The sequence below is a fragment of the Epinephelus lanceolatus genome, chromosome 9 (genome assembly GCF_041903045.1).
Source record: "Epinephelus lanceolatus isolate andai-2023 chromosome 9, ASM4190304v1, whole genome shotgun sequence".
In the NCBI taxonomy this organism is placed as follows: domain Eukaryota; kingdom Metazoa; phylum Chordata; class Actinopteri; order Perciformes; family Serranidae; genus Epinephelus; species Epinephelus lanceolatus.
In genome coordinates, this window is record NC_135742.1 from 20,511,451 (window position 1) to 20,535,353 (window position 23,903).

At 40.6% G+C, this 23,903-nt stretch overlaps 1 protein-coding gene across 4 annotated transcripts in view; it reads right to left on the reverse strand.

Moving 5' to 3' along the window:
• The window catches only part of grid2 (glutamate receptor, ionotropic, delta 2), a 723,252-nt gene that overhangs the window by 219,221 nt on the left and 480,128 nt on the right, over positions 1-23,903 (reverse strand). For all 4 annotated transcript variants that reach the window (XR_013492025.1, XM_078170661.1, XM_078170662.1 and 1 more), the window contains exons 5-7: positions 22,375-22,428; positions 11,233-11,406; positions 4,211-4,372 (exon numbers count right to left, since the gene is read on the reverse strand). Coding sequence is in view for 3 of the 4 variants with exons in the window: in XM_078170661.1 (XP_078026787.1) it covers positions 4,211-4,372; positions 11,233-11,406; positions 22,375-22,428 (390 nt within the window). In the remaining variant the exon portion in view is untranslated. The remainder of the gene's footprint in view (positions 1-4,210; positions 4,373-11,232; positions 11,407-22,374; positions 22,429-23,903) is intronic.

Genomic DNA, 23,903 nt, shown 5'->3' on the forward strand with positions numbered 1-23,903 from the left:
ACAAGCCAACTACAGGGGATGCCAGGCAACCTTCACAAAAGCTATGTTCATGTTGTTTTTATCATGGGAGTGACACATCTACACTCTGCTACAAATGCCGGCAACATGATGAGGTACTGAGCTTGTATTTCGTGCTGAGCTCTGCACGTTTGTAGTTTTTTTTTCTGGTTGCCAAAAGCTGAAAATTCAACTTTGGGTTAGGGCTGGGTGTTATGGACAAAAATCTTGGTATTTTCAGGCTGACTGGCGATAAACAATATAGATCACGATATTTTCTACGCTACGGGCGACGTGTTTTCAGTTGCAAGTCAAAGCCACATTTGAGATGTCACAAGCACTTTTATAAAAATAGACTGTGATCGAAATAAAATGCAAAGACAGGGATTTTTCCTTGTTTGAAAATATACAGCTGCACAACATGTAAATGAAAAATTATATAAAATAAAAAGCAGGGCTGTACGTTAACTCTTTACACACAGCACTGGAGCTACAGAGGTTTAAAGGTTTGCAACACAGGATGCAAAACTATAAGGCGTATAAAAGTATCAATAGACCTAAATCCATTGTAGTTGGGAACGATTAAAAATCTTTGTGGGGGGAGTTAAAAAGTAGTTTTCCATGGCCTTTCAGATGCAGCTCGTGCTGGAAAATGATTCAAATATTTTATTTATTTAGGCTTTTAATCTTATTTATGCACAGAGCATCAACAGAGGAGCTGAGGGAAGGAAGGAGTGAGAAACACTTTGTCTGCGCAATAAATGTCTTGTTTATGAAACATCTGTGTTGTCATCTCATAGACTGATTTAGCGTAGCACGTGCAACATATAGACTGATGTCACACTGCAGACTAATTAACAGGAGAACTTGTGAGTGACTGAGTGAGTGAGGCGGAGCTGTGCAGAGAGTGTGAGAGAGGAGTGATGCACACTGGTATGCGTTATGTAACACAACTTGACCGATATATCAATATAAATGGTGTCTAAATGTATATTTTGCTTGAAAACTTAAAGACAAATACAGATACATAGTCGTTAAATCGCCCAGCCCTACTTTGGGTAAAGCCCTGCAGCTGCTCATCACCGTCACTTTTTTCCAAACCGTCCAATCACAATGGAGGAGGGGCGGGATGATAGCCTAGACCACAAAGACCAACTGTCACATCTCTGAACGGAGTAGGAATAAATACTGAACCCACGTAGACTAGCAAGTCCGTCCTCTCTCCCTTCGTGCTTCAGCCTCCCCTTCATCCAGAGCAAGCACTCCTCTTCATATCGACATTTTTAATTTCACAGATATTTTGTATCATAGCAACAAAACGCTACCAAAGCGTCTCAGCTGAAAAAAACACTTGTTCTGCATTTAACAGGCATTTTATTTGTCATCTTTGCTATTTAAAAAGCAAAAATATATCTAACAATAGCCTAACAATAAAGCTTATTTATGAAGGGTTAGTAAATATCAACAAAAAATGGCAGTAATACCACATACTGTACTATTGAGACACCTTTAATCACTGCAGAGGAAATTCCCTCTCCGTGACAGCCCTCGTCTGAGGTGTGTGTAGGTGTTGATGTGTATAGAAAGAAGGGATGTATCATATCATTCATGATATAGTTCATAAAGGATGTTAATGCGCCATTTGGTTAATCATTCATTGACACATCGGTATGCTGTTACCATATTCAATTATTTTATTCCCCTGGGTCAACCACACACACACACACACACCCTCACCCTCAATAAAATGCACGTCACTTGCTATTTTGCTTCCTTGCAAACTGGGCAGGGGTGAACTCTGCTCGGATACTGTTCATTGCCTTTCCTAATTATTTAGTTAATTAATGTTGGCAGCTTCACAACAATTATCTTTCTTTTAATTGCACCTGATACAAAGAACATGCCACTGGCCCCGTGGGACTGAATAAAAACCTGAGCCATAAATAAACAGTACGACTCCACCAGTGTTTTCTTTTTAATGTTTAAAAGCTGCTTAAAGATAAGATGAAAATGAACAAGCCTGGTTTTATATAGAAAGCAATAATAAGTTAAGCTCAGGCTTTGAAACAGCCTCATAGGCACTGCCTGGAGATCTTGGGCTACATCACGGGACTTGCTGTGCCTTAAAGGGATCGATAAAATTTTAAAATGAGTCCTAAACCTAACTGCTTGAGTCAGTGAAACTCAGAGGTATATATATATATACAGCAGCCAATGACAGAGTAGTGACATATAGTCTACTAGCAGCTCCAACACAGCACATACTGCAGACTCTGGGGATCAGTGTAACAGCAGTTTCACCTGCTGCATTTCCCACTCTGAATTTGTCAATGAACACCAAACAACAACATCAATAGAGCTCCTCATCAACAGCTGCAAATTAGTATTTATCATTACCATAATGGCCCCACATACCAAAACGCTGATTAAACACACAGGCACGCACAGTAAGTAAAGCACACTGCTGATACACTGTAAAATGGAACTAATGCCAGGCTGCTGAACTCAACTCTATTACTGCTTAGGGCTCTTTAACACAGCTTTTTTTTTGAGACAGCCATCAGGGTTGGTTTAACAGCCGGGGCTGGCTGATGAAAGTGTTGCCAAACCCCAGCCTGATCTCAAGGTGAAATGCAGAGATAGATATGAAAGCCATTGCGCCGCATTTATTATTGTCTGACACTAATCCTAAATTAGCATTTCACTTGGCTTCATCATTCAGTCAAACTGCCATCCCTGGAGTAGTTTTTTTATTGATATCAAAACAGAGGGCATTGATCCAATTGGATTTAACAGTGATGAAAGTGTTGCCAAACCCCAGCCTAAACTCAAGGTGAAATGCAGAGATTCATAAAATCACAGCTGCGGGATGAAATCCTCTATCTCCCAAAAGTCAACTGTTGAGGAACTGAGCAAAACTTGCTGATTGATGCATGTGCTTTTTTTTCAAGGTATGCAATCCTTTGAATTCACGAGCACTTGGGTCATGAAGTCTACTGAGCTCAGACAGGAACTTGGAAACTTTCAGTGGAAGTAATGAACAAAAATTGGATTTCCATGTGATAAGAACAATATAAAAAAAACCCCGCAAGACTTATTTAAAGCCTCCTCCATGTCATTCGTCATCCCTGGAGGGGGTTTTAGTTATACCAAGCAATGACATTGTATAAATGAATTTAGCAGTGACTGCATCTTGCTGTTTCAACTAGAGTGTCTCAGCCGAGGAACAATAGTGCCTGCTCTCAAAAATTTCATGTAATGAGCACATTGTCTTGAAATGCAAATACATATTCACTAAATGAAAAGTGCCAGAAATGGGTTTTTTCCCCCACCGCTAAAAGATACACCTGAGACACATCTAAAAATAGTTTGAAATCTGAAATTGAACTTGCATGTCGTAGTTGGGTTAAGGGATGAGTATACACTTTTGTTCTTTCAACTGTAGTAATCAAGCCTCAGCTCCAAACTCACACAAAGATGTTTTCTGCTTTGAGTAAAAGCTTCTTTTTTGGCAGATATAGCTACAATACTTTTAGGAATAACTTTTTTTTTGAGGCAAAGTCTTTATGAGCTATTTTCAAACTGGCACGCACTCACCTACAAGCACTACACAGCGGTAGAGCACCGCAGGAGGCTGATGAAACAGATGGACCGTCCACAAACTGATATTAGAGTCAAGTGACTCCGGGTCATTGAATTATCCACAATAAATATAAATCAGGGAATTATCTGTCAGTGTACAGTGTAAATCAGGTTGTAACGATTGGCTGAAAGTGTAAAGAATTACAGACCTTATAATGATAGAAAACTACTGTTGAACATGCTGCTCTACCTTTTCAGGATGCTTTCTGAACGTATTGTAATATGCAAGTGCATGTGTCACCATATGTGACCATGCACCCATACACACGTGGATAATTTCAGTGATGAGACCTTTGTAAATCATCTCATAGTGTAGATTTGGAGGTACATGGCAAAGCTAAATAGAACTCAGGAAGCTTGCCTCTTGGAACAGGCACTGGCTTACCTCTGTGCCTGCATATGTGTGTGTGTGTGTGTGTGTGTGTGTGTGTGTGTGTGTGTGTGTGGTGTGTGGGTGGGTGTGCGCCAGAGCGATTCAAGTATGCATTCTTGCATACCTACCGTAGTTGAAAAACCCTTCCTGCAAGACTTGAGGGGAACAGTGTGTGTGTATTTGTCTGCATCCCCATACCTTTTTGACAGTATCCAGCATGCTCTTGCCTCCCTGCCACGGTTTGGAGTTCTTCCTGATGCAGCTCAGACTGGCCATGCTGTGCCACTTCCTATCCTCCAGCTTTCTGTGGAAGGTGTTGGCCAGAAGCAACACGGTATCATAGATGTAGCGGTTGGTGATCTATAGAGACAGACATGGCAGGGAGAAAATCAGAGAGGCATACAGACAGAAAGGAAATGGCAGAGTAATGCAGACATTTTGCTTTTGCTGAAGATGCACTGCTGGGGACTTGCTCACGTTGCTTTAATACAATTGCACATGCTTCAGTTTTGGAGTTTAGATCTGTTTTCAGATAAGGACCTGCAGATATTAGCAGTAAGAAGCAAGAAATGGTGCAAACTCTGTCATGGTGAAACACTATCAAAGCTAAATTTCTTTAACCTGCATTCATATCCATCCGCCCTTTGATCAAAAAGGGAAAAAAACTGTAGCTTTGCAGCTTCCCTCCTCCCTTTCTCTATCTGTCTGTCAGGATGCAGCATGTTTCCTGCACCTACAGTGCAAAACATCGGTATTTTCATCTGAAACATTGCTCACTTTTGGTTCAAATTCACACGTGTGCACTCATACCTACAGACACACGCTCACCTAGCAGAAAAGCTTTAAGGATAAGATTAATTAAAATGTATTGATATGTCCTTGGCACCACTGAATAAGATACAAGAAGAGGAGTTTATTCAGTCTGTGATCTATCGTTATGTGATTTACCGAGTCACCTGTCTCTGTGTTAATGAGAATATAATAAACACACTGACTACAATAGACATGACTCTACACACACACACACACACACTCAAAATCAGACATGCAGGTGAGGCGTATCTACTCACATTAACACACATACACAATACAATGCTATAGAAGCAAAAGCCGTGAGCTCAATGACAATGACTTTCATACATCGAAAAGAAGTTGGCCCTACACATTCATTTTTTGACACATATACTTACATACACACACATATTAGAGTTAACAGTTTTAGAATATGAATATGAATTCAAGAATTTCTACCTATAAGCTAATTAATGATGAAGGTCACTCTGCATCTTTGCCATAAAAGCATTTATATTTGCCTCATTCCAATTCAGCCCAAACCTGATTTATTTAATAACCTCCAGAGGATAATAATAATAACTTAATAACTTTTAGAATAAAGAATGAAGGTAAAATGGCTTCATTATATTGTTAAAGAAGGTTAAATGTCAAAGAAAATATTTCAGTGCATTTCAGACTGAATAGTGCCATTTCAATGCAAATAGCATGCTGCAAATGCAAATGTACAGCTATAATTAAATTATTCATTAAATAATGTCCTAAAATATATATATTTTTTCTTTTACTTGTAGTGCTGTTTATAAGTCTAGATTGTTGTGGTGTGAGCTGCCGAGTATTGGAGATGATAGCCATAGAGGTGTCTCCCTTCTCTCAAATATAATGGGACTAGATGACACTCGACTTGCGGCGCTTAAAACACCCAAAAAAAATAAAATAAATAAGAACGTGGAAAAACTCAGCAGCAATGTCTCTTTCCAGAAATCATGACCTGGTTACTCAAGATAATCCACAGATCTTGTTTCATGTACGAACTTCTTCCTCTCTGCAGAACTTGACCTTTCATCTGTTTCACCACATAGAAGGAAGAGTGCATCTACTGCTAGCTCACCTGTTACCACTGAGCTAGCTAACGTTACAGCTCTACCAAGGAGGACGCCATTACTGTTTACATATCGTGCTGTCACGGGCACAAGCCCTTGTCCATGAGTAGATGCATGCTTCCTTCTGCGCGGTATTATGGTTGGCAGGTGTAGTTTGGTAGACAGAAAATAGTTCCTACATGAAACTGCTCACAACAAGGTCTGCGGATTATCTTGAGCAACCGGGTCATGATCTCTGGAAAGAGACATTGCTGTTGAGTTTTTGAAATGTATTTTTTGGTGCTCTTAGCACCCCAAGCCGAGTGCCATCTAGTTCCATTATATTCAAGAGAAGGCAGACGTATCTATGGTTGATATCTCCAACACTCATTAACTCACAACAAAATAATCTGAATTGATATATGGCACCACAGGAAATAGGAAGAATATGCAATTTTGATGTTTGGGGTGTACTGTCCCTTTAAATCTTCATTAATAGTGTCAGTGTTAGAAACATTTATGTTTCAATTTTCTTCTGACACTTAACTGAAATAAAGTCATGATCAGAGTATGAAAAGCCCTGTAATCAAACCTTGAAGTCACTTCAGCCTCCCGTATGTCACATGTTTTTTCCCGTTCATTTTGGCCATTTCATCCTGCGCTGGTTATGTGGAACAGTAAACTATGAAGCAGATGTTACACAGTATTTACAAAGCTTAAAACTAATTTCAGTGTTCTGGTTAAGGTCACAAGATTGACCCTCCACACCCACTCCACTCAATCACACCCAACCTCAATTTCCTCTCAAGGCCATTTTCCTTTCATTGCCATTCCCCTCTCTTTCAATCCTTTCATCTCATTTCCTACATTTCCACTCTTCCTTCTGAGTTCTCCAATTTGACGTCTTCTCTCTCTGAGTGTGTGATGTTCTATTTTTCTTCTGCTTCAGTCTGCCTTTCCTGTCCTGTCACATTAATAAAAGGGCAGGAGTGGTCAGAGGCCTTAAACTGAACAACCTGTGCCACATGGCGTTAAATAAATCCATGTAAACAAGGTTATTACGTTTTTTTTATAATTCACACCAGGTGATTATTCTATTCAAGATACTGTGTTTTGCAAATGACCCCCACTTACCATGGAGCCAAAATGCAATACATCATTAATTAGTGGAGTCAAAGGTCTGACTCCAAAGGTTAAGGACTCCTATAAGGTATACTATGCAGGGTTGCTGGTTACTGTTCACTCTGGTTTTGCATTTCACCTCACTATATACGCATTTATTTCGGTGCTGTGTCTCCTGGATGCCTATGTTCTGGCACCTAGTCGCTACCTTTTTATAAAGCCATCACCTCACCTGATCGCTGTTGAGGTACACGCCCATAAACATCACAAAACCAGGAAATAGGAAGTGAATAAGAAAATACAGACACGGCCACACACTTCTAGCAGGTCATAAGTGATGATTGGGATTACTTCTGTGTGAGTCTATCTTATATCTTTAAGAATAAGAAACTTTGGATTTTTCTTCAAACAGCAGAGATGTAGACTCAAACACTTGAATTTCATTCCAGGCTACAAGATTAATTCAGTACACGTACAGCACACTCAACTATGTCTGAGCACTGTATTGCCTGTTCAGTCCTTCACTCTCCTTCCAGCATGCTTTTCTAAAATGTAAGGGAACCAAGTGGGAACGTGGCCATGTCAAGGTTTTCCATTAAATTTACACGAGCGATGATAAGATGACAAAATATATGCTCCTTGTTACTTGTCAGATAGTTTACTGACAGACAGGCAGGACAAAAGAAAAACTGCGGTGTCGAGTTTATCTTACGTCGAAACTTTTTCTCTCACTTTCCCCTCGATGTGTCTCTGCTCTCACAGTTTTGTCTTTCACTTGCTGTCTTCGTCCGTCTATCATTCCATCTCACCGTCTCTGTGCCTATTGCTTTTTCTCTGAAAATTAAACTGACAATCTACTGCTCTATGGGGAGCTTGAATGATCAGTAGGTTTTGCACTCCAAGCGAGCATTGTGTGTGTGTGTGTGTGTGTGTGTGTGTTTGTGTGTTTGTGTGGTCAGCCTGAGTTGATGTGCTTCAGTGCAGTGTGAAATTGGGCTTCTGGGCCACTCTCTGACCGCTGAGCTGATCTGCTTCCTCTCTTTCTCTCCCATCCCTTGTTTCCTCTCTCTCAAATTCAACCACTCACCCACCTATTCACTTACTCACCCACGCACACACACATAGGATGTCAAACTGAACATGTGTACAGGATGTTTTAACTGTGCATGCACGATGGTGTTTTACTCTCACTCCCGTTGTCAGATACACAAAAAACACATTGTCCTTGACTGAAATCACATGCACACTCTCGGCCCTCCACAGCAGAGTGAACACATACAACTGGCATCTCCCCAACAAATAATGAATCGTTGGAAGGGCTTGATCCTTGATGACAGCTATTTACACTCTGAAAGCATTTGATTCATATTAGGACGCACAAGGCTAGCTTTATTTACGTGTATTATTCAATGCTTCAGGGCCTCCAGGACTTAATAATGTCTGTATTTTGCATACTATTTGGCAAGGTTCAAACCAACTCTAGGCTTTAATCAACCTTTTAGAAATATTCCAAAAAATGTGTTATGCATTTAGCTGATTTTTAACCTTAAGGGCATTTTTTGAATATTATTTTTATATTTCATTTGATTAAAAAAACAAATAAACGTGTCCATTCACTGATTACAGAACCGTCTTGAGACTTGAAGGGGAGATATCCACATAGACATTAAAACCACGTTTCTGCTTTCAATGTATTTCCAACTTTCATCAAATGTGTTCCCTCAGGCTCTTATGCATCCACATAAATCAACAGCACATTAATTCAATTTCATATTTTTGTCTTGACACATAAATAAGAGTGTGTTCCCTTTCCTCCGCTCTATGTGATGGCAGCGCGATGACGCACACACACACACAAAAAAAAGGGGGTAATAATTGCATATATAGAGCCACCCTGGGGGACGTATTAGTAAAGTAAAGAAAATGTGAAAGTGGGGAAGAAAAAACAGGCACTGAGTTTTCCATGACCACACGGTTTGAGATAAACACATATACAGTTGTGAGCCAGCTTTTCTTCCCAAAATGATTAATGTTCCAGGTAAATAAATAAAAAAAAACCCAACCTCACAGGCAGGAGCTGTAACAATGTCAGATCAGCTAGGCTGGTGTAAACGGAAGCTTTTGGATCGGAAGACGTGTTGAAATGTCAAACTAAAACACTGGGAGCAGTTTTAAAAGACAGAAATGGGGCGCCAGAGCAGCTTTCAAATACATAACTAGTTTGGGACTTTGACTTTTGAAATATTTTGAAACAAAAACGATACCTCAATACCCATGAATGCATGACGGACCCTCACTCTATGCGCCAAAGTAAGCTGTCTTTTGTCTCTGAATGTCAAGGTTTAGTGTTGCATATTCAGTACTAATTGAGCAGACAGAGCAGGATAGGAATATGAAATGAGCTCTGGCTCATGTAAAGATTGTTTAGAGTCCTTGCATCCAAATAAGCAACTGTATGATGGAGTTGTCATGTTTATGCGAGTGATGTCACCCAACACCAAGCTCAATTTTTTTTTCTCAAGTCTCCACATTGAAGCACTGCGCTGCTCTGATTATAGAACTGTTTTTTATTGGGGGCAAAGTTGCCCAATAATGTAGTTGGCGATCAATTGATTGTATTCCCACTGGACGTCCCTTCCCGCTTCCAGTTAAAGAAATGACTGAACCTAATTTCATGATGTCTTGCTCTTTGGTAGACTTGATTTAGACGAGAGTTAATTTTCTTTTTTTTCTGGTCATCCCTCCAGCTAATTAAACTGCAAGGAGACAGAATGCCAAAGACCAGGCCGGCAACAACTCCCTACACTAGCTTTGGATATTTGGCTAGTGCTGATGTTATTGACTGAAGCTTTTTATTTGGCGAAAATGAGCAGCTTTTGAGCTCACTGTATGAACATTTACACTCAAACTTTTAGTCTAAAAATTAAAAGGAATTATTATTATATCATTCAACAACATTGGTTGTTTGGTTTTGCCCACTGACAGACCAACAGGAGTATTTCCTAAGTTAGACCTCCTATGGTGGGAGGAGATCGACACGTCCAAATACCTAAAAGACAGAATAGGTCGTATATGACTGTTAATGGTCGCAGTTTTAAACTAGAGATCGACCAATTTGTCGGTTTAGCCAGCCAAACAGTGCCCATAGGACATTTCAAAAACTATCGTTATCGGCAGAACTTGCCTCCGATAATGGCTGATGACTGTGCAGCCTCCACCAGCCACGCGGGACGTACATCATCTACTGGAGCTGAGGAGGGGAGGGTTGTGTTGAATGCAACAAAAAGGAGCTGATCAGTGGGAACAGCTCCACAAAAAACAGGTCTCTTCTGCTATGTGACTGAGTGTATTGTTCTTCATTTTAACTTGTATTTACACAAGTTTTTGGCTGGATAGCAACAGCAGGTCGGCAACTGAATGAATGAAGTCACTTCCTGATACAAAAACCCAACAAACTGTTGGGTCGTTACATGTTGTATGAGAATGTCCTGGGTTTTCTGGTTTTGGGGGGAGGTTATAAGTACCACTGCCAAACTAACATGGATGCAATTACCAGTGGATCCTGCTGTACATCTTCTAAACCACGATTCCCGCCTTTCCCTAATGAACAGAACTCACAAAATCTGTCTGGCAGGCCTAACCACAGCTAAGAAGATTTTAGTCCAGTGTTGGAAACCTTCATGTAACTCAAGTATTCACTGGCTTCGGAGCTTTTTGGACATTTCTTACCTGGAACTATCATCAGCAAGTGTTAATGATTCACGTCCCAACACTGTTTCAATGTGCACAAGTCTTGAATGCCTTACATGACTGTGGACAGTTGCTTCTGTTTATCTGTATATGTTGCAATAAAAAAATAAGGGATAAAAAATATAGAAGGTATTTGTCAGGGGCAATATTAAAGAAGCTCAATTGACCAACCTGACAAAACCAAACACATCCTGTAAATTCTTATTGTATTTTAGTGAGTTTTGTAAATACATATTATTGTTTCAGTACTTTTTTTCTAAAGTCTAGTTTTTATTTTCATTTCAGTGAACTTATATGTCTTTTAAACATAGTTTTAGTTTTTATTTTACAACAATTATCTTGCTCCAAGCTACAGAATCAGTTGCTGTGCTTTTATTATGACACTTGACACTATGACACTTACAACCAGCATCTTTATTTGAGTTGTTGAAAATCACTGACTTGCCTTACGGACAAATCTCAAAACCAGCTCACCTCTAGCTGCTGAGACTTTGGGTTTTTAGGGTCACACAGGGAGGTGTTAATCCTGTGGTTGTGTTTGACACAGCGCTGAGTTGTGTTCTGGGGCATGGGGAACGTCTGGCGCACCAACGTCAGTCGGCCGATCGACTTCATGACTAACTCCTGCAGGTCGTAGTCTGAGATCTCCTGAGAAGGTGGAATGAGGAGAAAGATGGTGGTAGGGATAGGAGGAGGGATGATCGGGGTTCAGGAAAGGAGGGAGTGGGAGAGAAATGGAGAGAAAGGAAAATCAATATCAACAACTACATCAGGTCATTTATTGTTGCAGAAGACCTACAGTCAACATTTTTGACAAGAAAACAAAACAGTAACCAAAACTTGGTTGGATACCTCTGCATAAAAATCCCTGTAAAATGAAATGTTTCATACTCATCTTCAAAAGACATATTAAGTGGTTAAGGCCGTGTTTCATATGCTCTACTTTTCCCATTATCACCACACTGAGCAATGAAAAACCATTGTCTTCATCATCTGCAGAAATAGTTATTAGATTCGAAAGGTACATGTCAGCAGATGGAAAGAAGGAGAGAGGAGAGTAAAAAGTGTGTGTGTGTGTGTGTGTGTGTGTGTGTTTGTTGTGTGCATACTTGTGTTGGCAGGTACTCTGCATGTCCTTGCAAAACCCTGGGGGAAGAATCATTGCTAATTTTAGCCCTAGGACACAATCTCTCTCCCTCTCTCCATCCATGGATCTCCATCCATCCTCTGCGATGTGCACAGGGTCATGTGGTGACGAGATGAGAACTGACGTTTATCGTCCCTGGTGGAGGTAACACCGCCACCAACCGAGACAGCCTTTGCCATCTTTGTGTATGTGTGTGGTGATTATCTCTGTTTGTGTGTGCTCGAAACGCGTCTCGTGTGCACACGCCAGTTTATGTGTAAACGTGTGTACGTGTGCATATGTTTCCAGGAGATAGTTTTTTAAGCCTTCTGCTCACGCAAAAGCCTTTTGATTCCATTTCATTTGCACATGACAGCACACTTGACAGGATGGATGTGATGTGTCTGCGGACCGCACACATACATAAATAAGCCATCACACACACTTTATAGTGGTGAGAGGTAATATTATAGGTACGACCGGTTCATTGACTAATCTCAGTGGATTTCATTTGAATGTAATTAACGTTCATTAAGGCTGGTGAGTCATCATGGGATGTGATCAATGGTGATCAGAGGTAGTATTATACAGGCTTCATTGGTATAGCTGTACTCATCTGCATTAATTAGGCGGATATATGACTCTCGCTCCATATGCACCAATATACATTTGCGTCAAGAATTAAATTGATAGTGTTTTGAATATTTTAAATAAGGTATGTGAGATCTGAGACTCAAGGATGCACATTGACAGTTAATGTCAAAGATTCAACACTTTTTGTCCTCTGCTGTCAAATTTAATTAGATTTTCTTGAAATACCATAAGAGAAGTGAGAGCTCTGGGTCTACAATTGATTTTAATTATTAAAAAAGGAAGAAATAACAAAAGAAAGGGCTATTTATGCCTTGAAGAAGACGTGAAATAATTTAACAGGTTTAACCTTGTATGAATGCCCTGTGCTCTGAAGTATCTACTTTCTAAACAGAACAAGTAAGGAGTCTATTTGCTGGCTTTTGGGGGTAAAACGTGGCATAAATCCCAAACAGTTGCTTACATAAAAACCCCTGAAGGGAACTGAATTACAAAGCCAACAAAAAAAGATGCAGGACAGAGAGAAAATGCTGAAAATTGCTAAAAAGGCAGATCTGTGGGCCAAAAGAGAATTAAGATTCACAGTGGGCAGTCAAGGGCATGCAAAGAAACATCGGCAGGCAAGAATTATCCAGAGTGCCCCACTCAAAGGATCAAACTCAAAGAAATATAGATGCACCAGTGCACAGGAAATACAAACACACACACCATACACATCATACACACACACACACACTTAAAAGGAAAGGATCATTTTGAGATTCATCCTCTCAACAGGCGTTTATCCATCGTTTCTTTTTTTTTTCTCTTTGTCACGTTCTGTTTGCATCTTCGTCTCTGTCTCTCTGGGGACAAACTTAACAGACTTTACCCAGTGTGGCTTTCAGTGGTGGCGTGCTCTTAAAGCTGTTAGCCTTTTAACAGCTGAGACTAAATGAATGTGACACATACACACACACACACAGAGACACACATTCTGACATGACCACACACATCGAATCATGCATCGTCTAGTGTGCAGCGCACCAACACATACAGGGGTGCAGGGAGGTAGAAGGTACTAGCGCAGACTTGATATTCATCTCATATTATAAAACTGCTCCTTTTTTTGTCTTTCACATCTTCCCTAACTTCCCTCAGGCCGCTTACTGTCAACCTTTCATTGGCTTCTTCAATCAAAACATGGAAATAAGATCTAAATACATGTCATGCAAACTCTCTGGATTGTCTTGATTTAGTATAATTTGATTTATAAAAATGAAACCTAAACCAGATCATTTTATTTGACCTTCAAAACAAGCATGAAATGCTAATTACGGCTGATTGACTGATTAACAGCTTGAGAAAATCTATCATCACACATACTAAGCATCGTCCCTGCCAAGTTTTCAATGATCTTTTCAATCATGTAGTCCTAGTAAGCATTTAAGCGAAGGTAGCATTATAGTTAATCCATTCTCACCAATCAAAATCTTCCTTCAAGCTGAACATTCAGTTACAAAACCATTCGCTCCTGAGGACAATTTAATGGTCCCCAAATATGTACACCAAGTCCAACTACCTGAAACCAGAAGCTTTGGGTACTGTGTAACCCCCAAAATGCCCTGCAGCTCATATGGAGTGAATCATGAGTTGTTTACTCCATAAACTTGAAGTCTTGGCCTGCAGGCATCCCCATCAACCTCAACCCATCACCTCTCTTCCCTTCCCTCCATCCCCCCCGAGGGCACCAAATCCTCGTCTTTAGTGTTTTACTTGAAGATGAGAGTCAAAAGCAAAAACACATCCCTCATCCTCAATTCTTCTTGGCGCTTCTTCCCTGACCCCTATACTTTGTCCTCCGCCCTCTCTCCACTCAACCGCTCCCCCTCCCCACGTCTCCTCTAGAGACACCAAATCCTTCCTTTTCTCTTCTTATCTGCAGATGAGTGGGGGAAATAAAAGCTGGTTTTATTTATTCTCCAACCCTCTCTGCTCCTCCTACTCCTCCTCTCACCCTCGCAGCTCCTCCCTGTCCTCCCCTTTTCTATGAGAACACCAAATCCCTCTGTTTTGCTCATTTTCAGAGGTTCAAAGTTGTGAAAAACAAAACAAAACAAATCTGGAAAAAGCATCTTGTTTCATTTGGCCTCTCGTCTCTCTCCTCCACCTTTGGCAATTTCCCACAACAGCCCTAAATGTCTCCTCTGGCTTTGACTCTTCTTTATCTCCCTCTTGTTTTTGTGCTTTTTTCCCCAATGTTTTAGGAATTTCATTAATGTTTAAAACAAAAACAGAGCAAAGGGCATGAAGAAGAGAGGCTAGAATGATGGGAGTTGTACACAGTGGAATACTGCCTTAACGACAAAGGGAAATAACCTGATAACGGTGGGAGTTGTTGATGTGTCCAAAGGTGACTCTGGGCTGAGTGATCTTTATCTATTTTGGGTTCAAATACACCCTGACTTGCTGTCTCTTTATAGGTATACAGGGACACATTTTGACCTTGTGCATTTTCATAACTTTTCTATTCCTTGGATGTAAATTTTCACAATCATACATTCATTTACTTATCAGTGTCTAAAAATAAGAAGACAGTCCAAAAGTACATATAATGTATATGAGCACTTGCGTTCACAGCATGCTAATCTGGGAGCTATCTGGTTGTTAGAGAAACCATGACCTGAAAAAGCTGGCTTGTGTCTTCATATGACTTGTAGAATTAACGTTAGTGAGAATTAGCCAGCTTTAGTGCCCATAACTCTGCAGTTAGGGCTTTCGTTTGTGAACACAGCACCTGAAATGCGCTTGTTTGATGGTGGATCACAGGAAAACAATGCAGGTGGCAGCAGGTGTCATGTTGGTCATTGGGGTAAAAGTGCCGGCAACACCAATACTGGGAGTTGATTCGTACAGTGGCAGCGTGGTGCTTAACGTTAGCTCCTTTAACATGGCTAGCAAGCGCCGCCTCTCCTATGTACAAAATGTCAAATGCTTAAATGAAGCTCAGGTAAGTTCAATCAGAAAGACTTTCTTTATGCTATATCCATTAAACAGTTAGCCAATCAAACTTTGCCACAATCTCCTTCAGCCATCAACACTGCTGCTGCCAAACTTCAAATCTGTTCTCCTCTCTGTTCCTGTCAGCTGGCATTTTTGACAGAATCGTTGTGCCCTCCTCCACCCTATTCATCTCCAGTCACCTTATCCAGAGCCCAGAACAAGCTCATCAAAAGCCCACTCCTCTTCACATCCAGATCACCACCATTACCACCATCAGTGTCTAGACTCCACAGGGGGGAGTTCCCTAATCACTACGTCTTTACCACCCTCCTGGAATAGATGACATCACAATTGGGTCTAATTGCCAAAGACTTTTCACATTTCTATTTATGTGCCCATGTTAATTAATATTCCTTTCTCCCAGAATGAGTCACTCCTGATTGAACTAACATTGCACAGTCCACATTGTGCGTGCTCTGGGTGCTGGTCTTTCTCAAGCCATGCCTTTTACTTGTCCAAGTAAAGCCAGACATTAATAAATCAGCATTTCCCTGGCAAGAGGCAAATTTACATCTTTACTATAGGTACAAGCTGCCACTGAGGTTGGAGTCTGACGTTACCCACGCAGAGAACAACATAACGTTATGTGACGTGAATTATCTCCCCAAGCATTAACACTATATAAACAGTACTTTCTATGACTTTGATTTATTTTTTGTCAAAACGTCTTCAGACCTGGAAATTGCTATGTTTAAATCCCATGACTTTCCAGGTTTTTCATGACTCTACAAACCCTGTGGATAGCAAGATGACGGAGAAAGAGTGTGCCCAAATAAAATACAAACACATAAAATGTTAAATACAAGTCAACAAGGGAGCACAATTAACAAGAGTGCATGCAGTAAGACAGCAAATTATGATTACGATGGATCACAGAACTAAGTACAAAAACTTAACAAAAAAAAAATCTTTCATGGCTGTTAAAAAAACCTTTTAGATAAACTGCCAGAGCAAACGGAAAACAAGTTTGTGATCAAAAAGTTTCTGATTCAGATCCCTAGACCATGCAGGGAAATCTGGAAAGGAGAAGTGTCACACTTGCCTTGAACAAGACACAAAATATCCAACAGCTCCAGGAGAGCCGCTTAACAACAACAACAGTAGTCTTAGATGGCTGCAGTCATACTGGGCAACTTCCAGCTGTGCACAGATTGTGCACAACCGTTAACTCCTTCTCCTTCTGCAAGCACTGTAGCTGTAAATAAGAATGTTTCTTTAACTTAGCTGAGACTCTAGCATGTAATTACTTTCACTTTGTATCTTCACCTTTACAAGAATGATGAGTTACACTGACTACCTTACCTTTTTTGGATTTCTTTACAGTGGGGTCTGATAGGGTTTCACTAACCAAAGCTCTGTAAGATGTTCTTAAACCGCAGAAGACCATGTAATCCTTCAGTCATATTCAAAAGCATGAAAATCCCGAAAATTTTAGTTGCATGTCTTTCATAGGATATCATGCTGCGATATGTTAAGAGCCAGAATGACAGAAAAGCCTAATCTCATCTCATCTCATTACCATGCACTTGTTCCCTTGAGAGACAAAAAGGCAGAAATGACTGGAGAGAAAGGGAATAATGACAAAAAGAGAGTGTGAGCGGCAGTAAAGAAGATCATGAATGATAGCATGACAGAACATAGAAGACCATGAGGAGATTCAGAACGAGTAAGGTCAATAGTGGAGTTATCCTCCAAACTTAAGAGAAAGACAGAGAAAAAGAGAAGCCATGAGTGTCCCTTATTATTTCTACTCCTCCTCATCCTCATCGCCACAGCCTGAGCAGAACGAAGGAGATAGGGAGAGGAAGGATGATCAATTATGAACTGTGAACTCCCCCTCAGTGGGGCTGTCTGACTGCTGGCTGTAGATAAAGCAGAGTTATGACAACCATACAGTACCCCCTCATCCATAATAAACCACAGGGAGGGAGAGCACTTTTACACATAGGAATATTCATTCTCCAAAGAACCAGTACTAGAGGACATTACGTATGACAAAATATTGTAGCCGCTCATCCATTTTAAACACTATGCTAGAGGACTTCACATAGCCTATGGTGGGAATATTGTGTCTATATCCAAACAGTTTGTGCCTAAATTTCAATCTTGATAAGAAGAATTGGTAAATTATAATGTTAAAAGGAAGAGTAAATATCTTTAGATTATTTGGGAGCATTTTTGATTTTTAGTGCAGTTTAGACTCAAAAGAAAGAGAGAGATACAGAAAGGAGGAAAAAAAGGAGCCCCGTCAAGCATGGCTTCCTAGTCGGTACCTTAACTGGCTAAGCACACACATAAATTTGTAATCTAACTTCTTGCACTTGTTTTTTTCCCCATAACTATCCCATTGTTCAATTTGTCCAGAAGCACAGCTACTTTGCAATTAGGCTGATGCATATTTTTAGCTACCAACAGTAGCAAATTAGATGTCGACTGTAAAACAGGGTTATGGAGCAAATTTTCTATGTCTGAATTCTTGTTCTCCCTAATTTTCCAAAGGCTTCTTCTTTAAGCCTCCTTTGCTCCACAATCTCTCTCCTCTCCTTTACTTCTGGATATCTGTCGTGTCTTCCAACTCTTTATCCCATTTATCTCCTCCTCTTCTTCAGGGCACATGTATTCACCACTGCTTTTCAATCCACTCTTCTCTCAAAACTATCTTGGCAAAATTACCTACCAATCTGCTCACAAATATTATGGTAAAAGCAGCTGGACTGTTGTGACTCCTGCAGCTATCTCATGTCTCTTTTCCTCTGCATGGTTTGGCTCAACTTGACTCAACTCACTTTTGATACCAGGTCGTCCTCTCTATTTAATTTTCTGCGGCAGATAGTACCCCCTCGGTGTAGTCGCGATTGTCAGCGGATTGCCGAAGCAATGCTGCATGAAACTGCCAGGACATGAACTTCAACGCAACACTCGCTGAATCCTTTCACTGGCAACAAAGTCTGCAGTTTACAGGACAGTGTATAGCGTAGTTTTGTGGGCTGCCACTTCTAACAAATCTGCAGCAAGTCTCTGTTGATGGTAGCTTGGCTATTTAAAAACGGCATGTTTGTGAGGGATGTCTGTTATTGCACTGGTTGCGGTTCTCTCTGACCAATCAGTGGTCTGCAGTGTTTGAACTCCACCTTCTAGTATTGGCTCAGCTCACTTGGAACCACAACTTAAGGTGGAACCAAAAAAGGTACCAGGTACTATCCACAACTTTTCCTAAGGGGAAACCAACAAAGTGTGAGATGAGTAGAGCTGTGCCGTACCATGGAGTGGAAATGCGGCAAATTTCAGTTGGCTAATTTAGCAGTGTTTATTTGCAATTGCAGCTCATCAAAAATATAACCTATACAGTATCTCTATGTCATATATGTAAAGCAAATACACAGTATGTTGGGTCTCTACGTTTTCAATAAGTGCCATGTGTACAGACAGAACAAGAAGGGAGAAGCGTAAGAAAACTTCGCCCTTCTTTTCTGCCTATGAGCCAATCTGGTCTCCTCCCATCACAGTTCCTTTGCTTGACTGGTCCTTGCTGGATTTTAAACAACTTAAACTATGGCGTGACATTTGTTTGAGAAGAAAGAGAGCATAAGACGTATCCTGAGAGCATCGTGCCACTTATAATAATAATAATAATAATAATAATAATAATAACACTTCAGTTGCAAACAGCTCTCTCTTGACAAAGAGCCTATTACAATACAAGTGCAACATGATCTCATCCCTACTCATCATATTTTAAGGCTTGGGAGAAGCCCCCTGTGTCACTATAATGACGTCAGGGGCAGCCTTTGTTGTACAGGGGATTGGAGTCTGATTAAGGCAAGACAATGACTTGGATAGGGTCACAAGAAGAGGTTGTGGTTGACGTTAGTCATGTCAGTCAACTCACGTGACAAATAACTCCCACATGAGACACAGACACCGGTCTCCTGGGTCAAAGCCCTTTGCAGTTAGAGCTCTCTGCCTCCTCTCCCACCTGCCATAAGTGGAATTATGTTTGCGTTACACCATGTTTGTTGCTATTACTATCTAACAATAATGCCATGACTTTACATTGGAGTTTCTGAAGGCCCGGTGAGTCTCATACAGATGCTAAAGGTTACCGCAGTAACGACTACTTTTCCTGGGGTCCACAAAAAACAGAAAAGGACAATAATTATGACCACATAGACAATTTACAACATCTACACATTTAAATAAAATCCAAACAAGAGACAGCAGTAGTTGTATGACATTCAAAATGTAATTCCATCAGTAGATCATAAAAGCAAACCAATACAGCCCATAACCTAGACTCATAGAATTATATATAACTGCATGAACTATATGTGACTGCACAAAAAATGGCTGTACACTGAGGCGTCACTAAGTGAGTGAGCACCACAAATGCACGTAACCTTCACATACATTACATCATATGCTGGTGAAACGGTTTTCTTCCATAATGATTGCTGTTCTTAGTTTCTTCTTAAAAGTAATCCTACAAGTAACCTAGGTTAAGTATAATGGCAGGTTATTCCAAATTGACATGGCTCTGTACATTACAGTTTTCTTTAATGCAGTGGTCTTCAGTAAGGGTAGCGTTAAGCTTCCTGTGCAGGCATGTCTGGTTTCATGATGGTCTCTATCAGTGGCATGTGTTATCTGTGAATATAGGCGTGTGGGTTTTCTTGAGGCACAGATATTTCCTAGGAGGATATGACCCAGGCTGACAAGTGATAACCAGACCGTATCACATGGCAGCCATAAGCTAATCTACAAACTGTTTGGTGAAATCTTAAACAGACTAAAATCATCAACAATCTATCTGTGAAACAGAGAAAAAAAAGGCAATGTTTAACTTGATGCTATTCACACCTGCGACCTGATTTTGCATGATTGTTTAAATCTATAAAGACAGTAAGGGAACATACTTCAGCGATACCCTGCCATTGCTAAAACATAAACAACTGAGGAAGCATTGGCCTGCCAGACTGCATTTCACCATTGATCCCTCAAAGGCAGCAGGTACAAAGTGTTACAGGCTTCATGCTGCTAGACACACAGTACACGCAGGCTGCAGAACGACATGTTAAGCCACCCAGAAAGCTAAGCAAAATGCTGCTCGCTGCCAGGAGGCCTGAAGAGTGTTAGACAATACCAGATGCTTGACAGGATGCAAAGCAGTCTATTAGACAGCTAGATATGAATTCAGCCTACCAGGCAGTCGGGTAATGATAGACTGCTCAGTAGGCTGCTTGACATTGCCATCTGCCCGTGTGCAAAGACGGTCTGTCAGGAGAGTGTACGACCAAGTGTAAGACCATAAGATGTTTCTTTTAAGTGAGCGGTAAAGTCTCTAGTGTTGTCTTATGAAATGCACATTATAGTTTGCCATTTATTTCAATTAGCAGAGGAGACACATTTAAGTGGCATAACAGTCCTTCTATGGAGCCGGTAACTAATACAGAGTGGTTGTTTGGAGTAGATTTATCCACATTTTTACCTCTGATAAGCCTGCCATCTTCATTAAAGTGCAGGGGCGAGTCTCGTTCTTTTCCCTCACTCCCCGGAAGCATTAGCATTTGAGAAAATGCAAAAACAATACTGAGAGGTTGTCTGAGGTACTTGCGGGGATTGTGACAATGTTACTGCAGCCTCTCATCCATATCAAATAGGGAAAAAATAAAAACCTTCATGTAGCAAGACTGACACTCTAAAAGCGAACATCAGAAAATAATGATTGGCTGTCCCTGCAGCATTAATGGATGTCATGCATACTAACAATTGATTCAAACAGAAATACTTTTTTTTTTTTTTTTTTGCATAACTGAGCAAGTAATAGGACTGCTGAGCCTTGCAGCATGTGGCGAAAGCATTACCGGCGACGGCTTGAAAATGGAGCAAGGAGTGAGTGAAATTACAGTGTACTGAAGCATTTGAGTATCTCTTCTTGTTTTGTAGCAAACTGGGTTCTCCATTGCTCCAACAGTAAATGTTGTTTTTGCTCTTCTCCCAATAATACCCCCATGTGTGTATGGTTGTGTTTGTGCACTTGCTCTTGTGTGAGTATGTGGCATCACAGACCCCCTGCTGTGCCCTACCAGCTCACTGTAATGCCCAAAGGCTACCAAGACACAGTGCATTAGTGAGGAGTGTCCACACACACACATGCACACACACACACACACACACACACACACACATGCACGCACAAATGTAGCTGATCCTGCTGGTTTTGTAAGAGGCACTTCATGTGATGCAAGATCAAAGATGTGCTCTATTCAAAATTAATACAAAAGTACAGCCAATATTAAAGTTTAATGATGTTTCTCTTATGACCAACAGTCACTCTGATCAGTGATCGCGAACATGGACTAAAGGAGAATCTCAGGACAAAAACTGCACACTCTAAGGGGTGGGAGTGTTGTTGCAGACTGTCCGTGTTTTCCTGCTGCCGTTAATCCCTCAATATTTAAGCAGTAACACTGATTTTGAGCCTGAATATACGCTCATCCAAAGGAATTCTTCCAAGGTCACCTTTGCCATCTCTGACAATTTACTGTTTGTATACATGGGCTTTATATCTTAAATATAAAAGTTTACTGTATTGTTTTTACAGGTGGTGCGCTGCAGCTGAAGCTCACGAAACTGAACTAAATTGTCCTCGGTTATCAAGTTTTGTGTGTTATTGGACGTGAAACAAAATAAAACAAGGAGTCAACAACTTTTTAAGCTCTCCTTCAAACACCCAAGACAATGATGAGATTAGAGGGCTTCTGGATCTAAAACCATATATTCCCAGGATAATCAAAACAATAAGGTGAACTGAAGGCACAGCCAGTTTGCGATCCATAAATCATTTCCGTGGCACTCACCTCATTAATCAGGATCCAGTGACAATCGAAGGCCACCAGGTTGGTCTCCACCACCTGCAACACAACAAAACACACCGTCACATTTAGAGTTGAGACAAAAAGATGCAATTAATTAGGCAGAAATAAACAGGTGTTGGATATATGTGACTGAACAAAAGAAGGAGAGAAGTCGTCTGGTTTTTGATGTTTTTAAAAGAAAAAGAAATTCCTTATTGGTGCCTTTAAATATATTTTCTGGCTCGGGTAATGTAATTCATGGTGAATGAAGTGTGAATATTATGGAAAAGAACATTATGGAAATGTGCAAGACTGAAACTCAGTGTTACGCTGTGGCATAAGTAATTTGAGAAAACTTGCATCAAAGATGCTCAAGGTATCAGTCAAAAATCTTTTCAAACGCATGCAAATATGGCAGAGCTTGCATGTGCGTCACAGAATACTCACAAACACACACTTGGATCTCGGCATTAGAGCTTTTCTCGTGAATTTACCCAGATTAGACGAACTTCTGAGTGGACTGACTTCACTATCTTCCTCTGTTTCTTAGTCTCTCTCTCACACACACACACACACACACACACACACACACACACACACACTACACTGCCTCAAAATAGTATGTTTCGGCACAGGGAAAAAAGAAAACCTTTTCCATGAATTGTTGATAGTAGAATGTTAAATATTTATATGTGTCAACTCTTAACGAGTAACTACACAATTGTTAAACACAGCAGCAAGGGCTCTTTGAAATGCTGCTGCCTAGATGTCAGAGTGAGCAACTGCACACATGAGGCAAAAACCTTTGGTACATCAGACACACCCACAGAGCATTTGCACATACTGTACAGCTCTGTTATAACATCATCAATTTCCCTTCATACAGCAGCAGTAATTTCTTTAAGCTCACTCTCTGACTGCTTGTTCAAGTGGCCCTTCTCCCTGTTACCAGTGAACTCTGTCAGCGTCTCACATCCTTCTCAATCATTCTGCGCGGCACACACGAGGGTGAGGCTTTTTCTCATAACGAACATAAATACATAAGTGGCGCACACATTATGAGAACTGCTGCCTCTTGAACCACTGACAATAACATCCCTCTCTCACACGACTGAGGAGTGATTTAGTTTCATTTATCAGTGCACATGTATTTTAGTTTTGCTCTTTTTACCAACCCAGTCGCTAGAATAATTGTTGGTATTGTTTGTTTCTGCAAACCACAGATATCTACCACGTCTCCTCGAAATTGTCTTTATATGCTGTTAACCTGCTTTGCTCTTACTGGCAACGTAATCACCACCTGGAATAAATTCAGAGACAATGTTTCTCCAGGTATCAAAACACTACATTTGTGTGCCACGTGGGCTTTGGAAGGGGGTTGTTAGGGATGATGGTGGGCATGCAAAGTGCAGGACATTGACTTCCTGTTTTAGGTTTAGGCACCAAAAGCACTTTGGTTACAGTCGGGGAAAGATTGAAATTTCAATTAACTGTTAATAAAAAAGGTAATAAAAGCAATAATGCTGTGGACA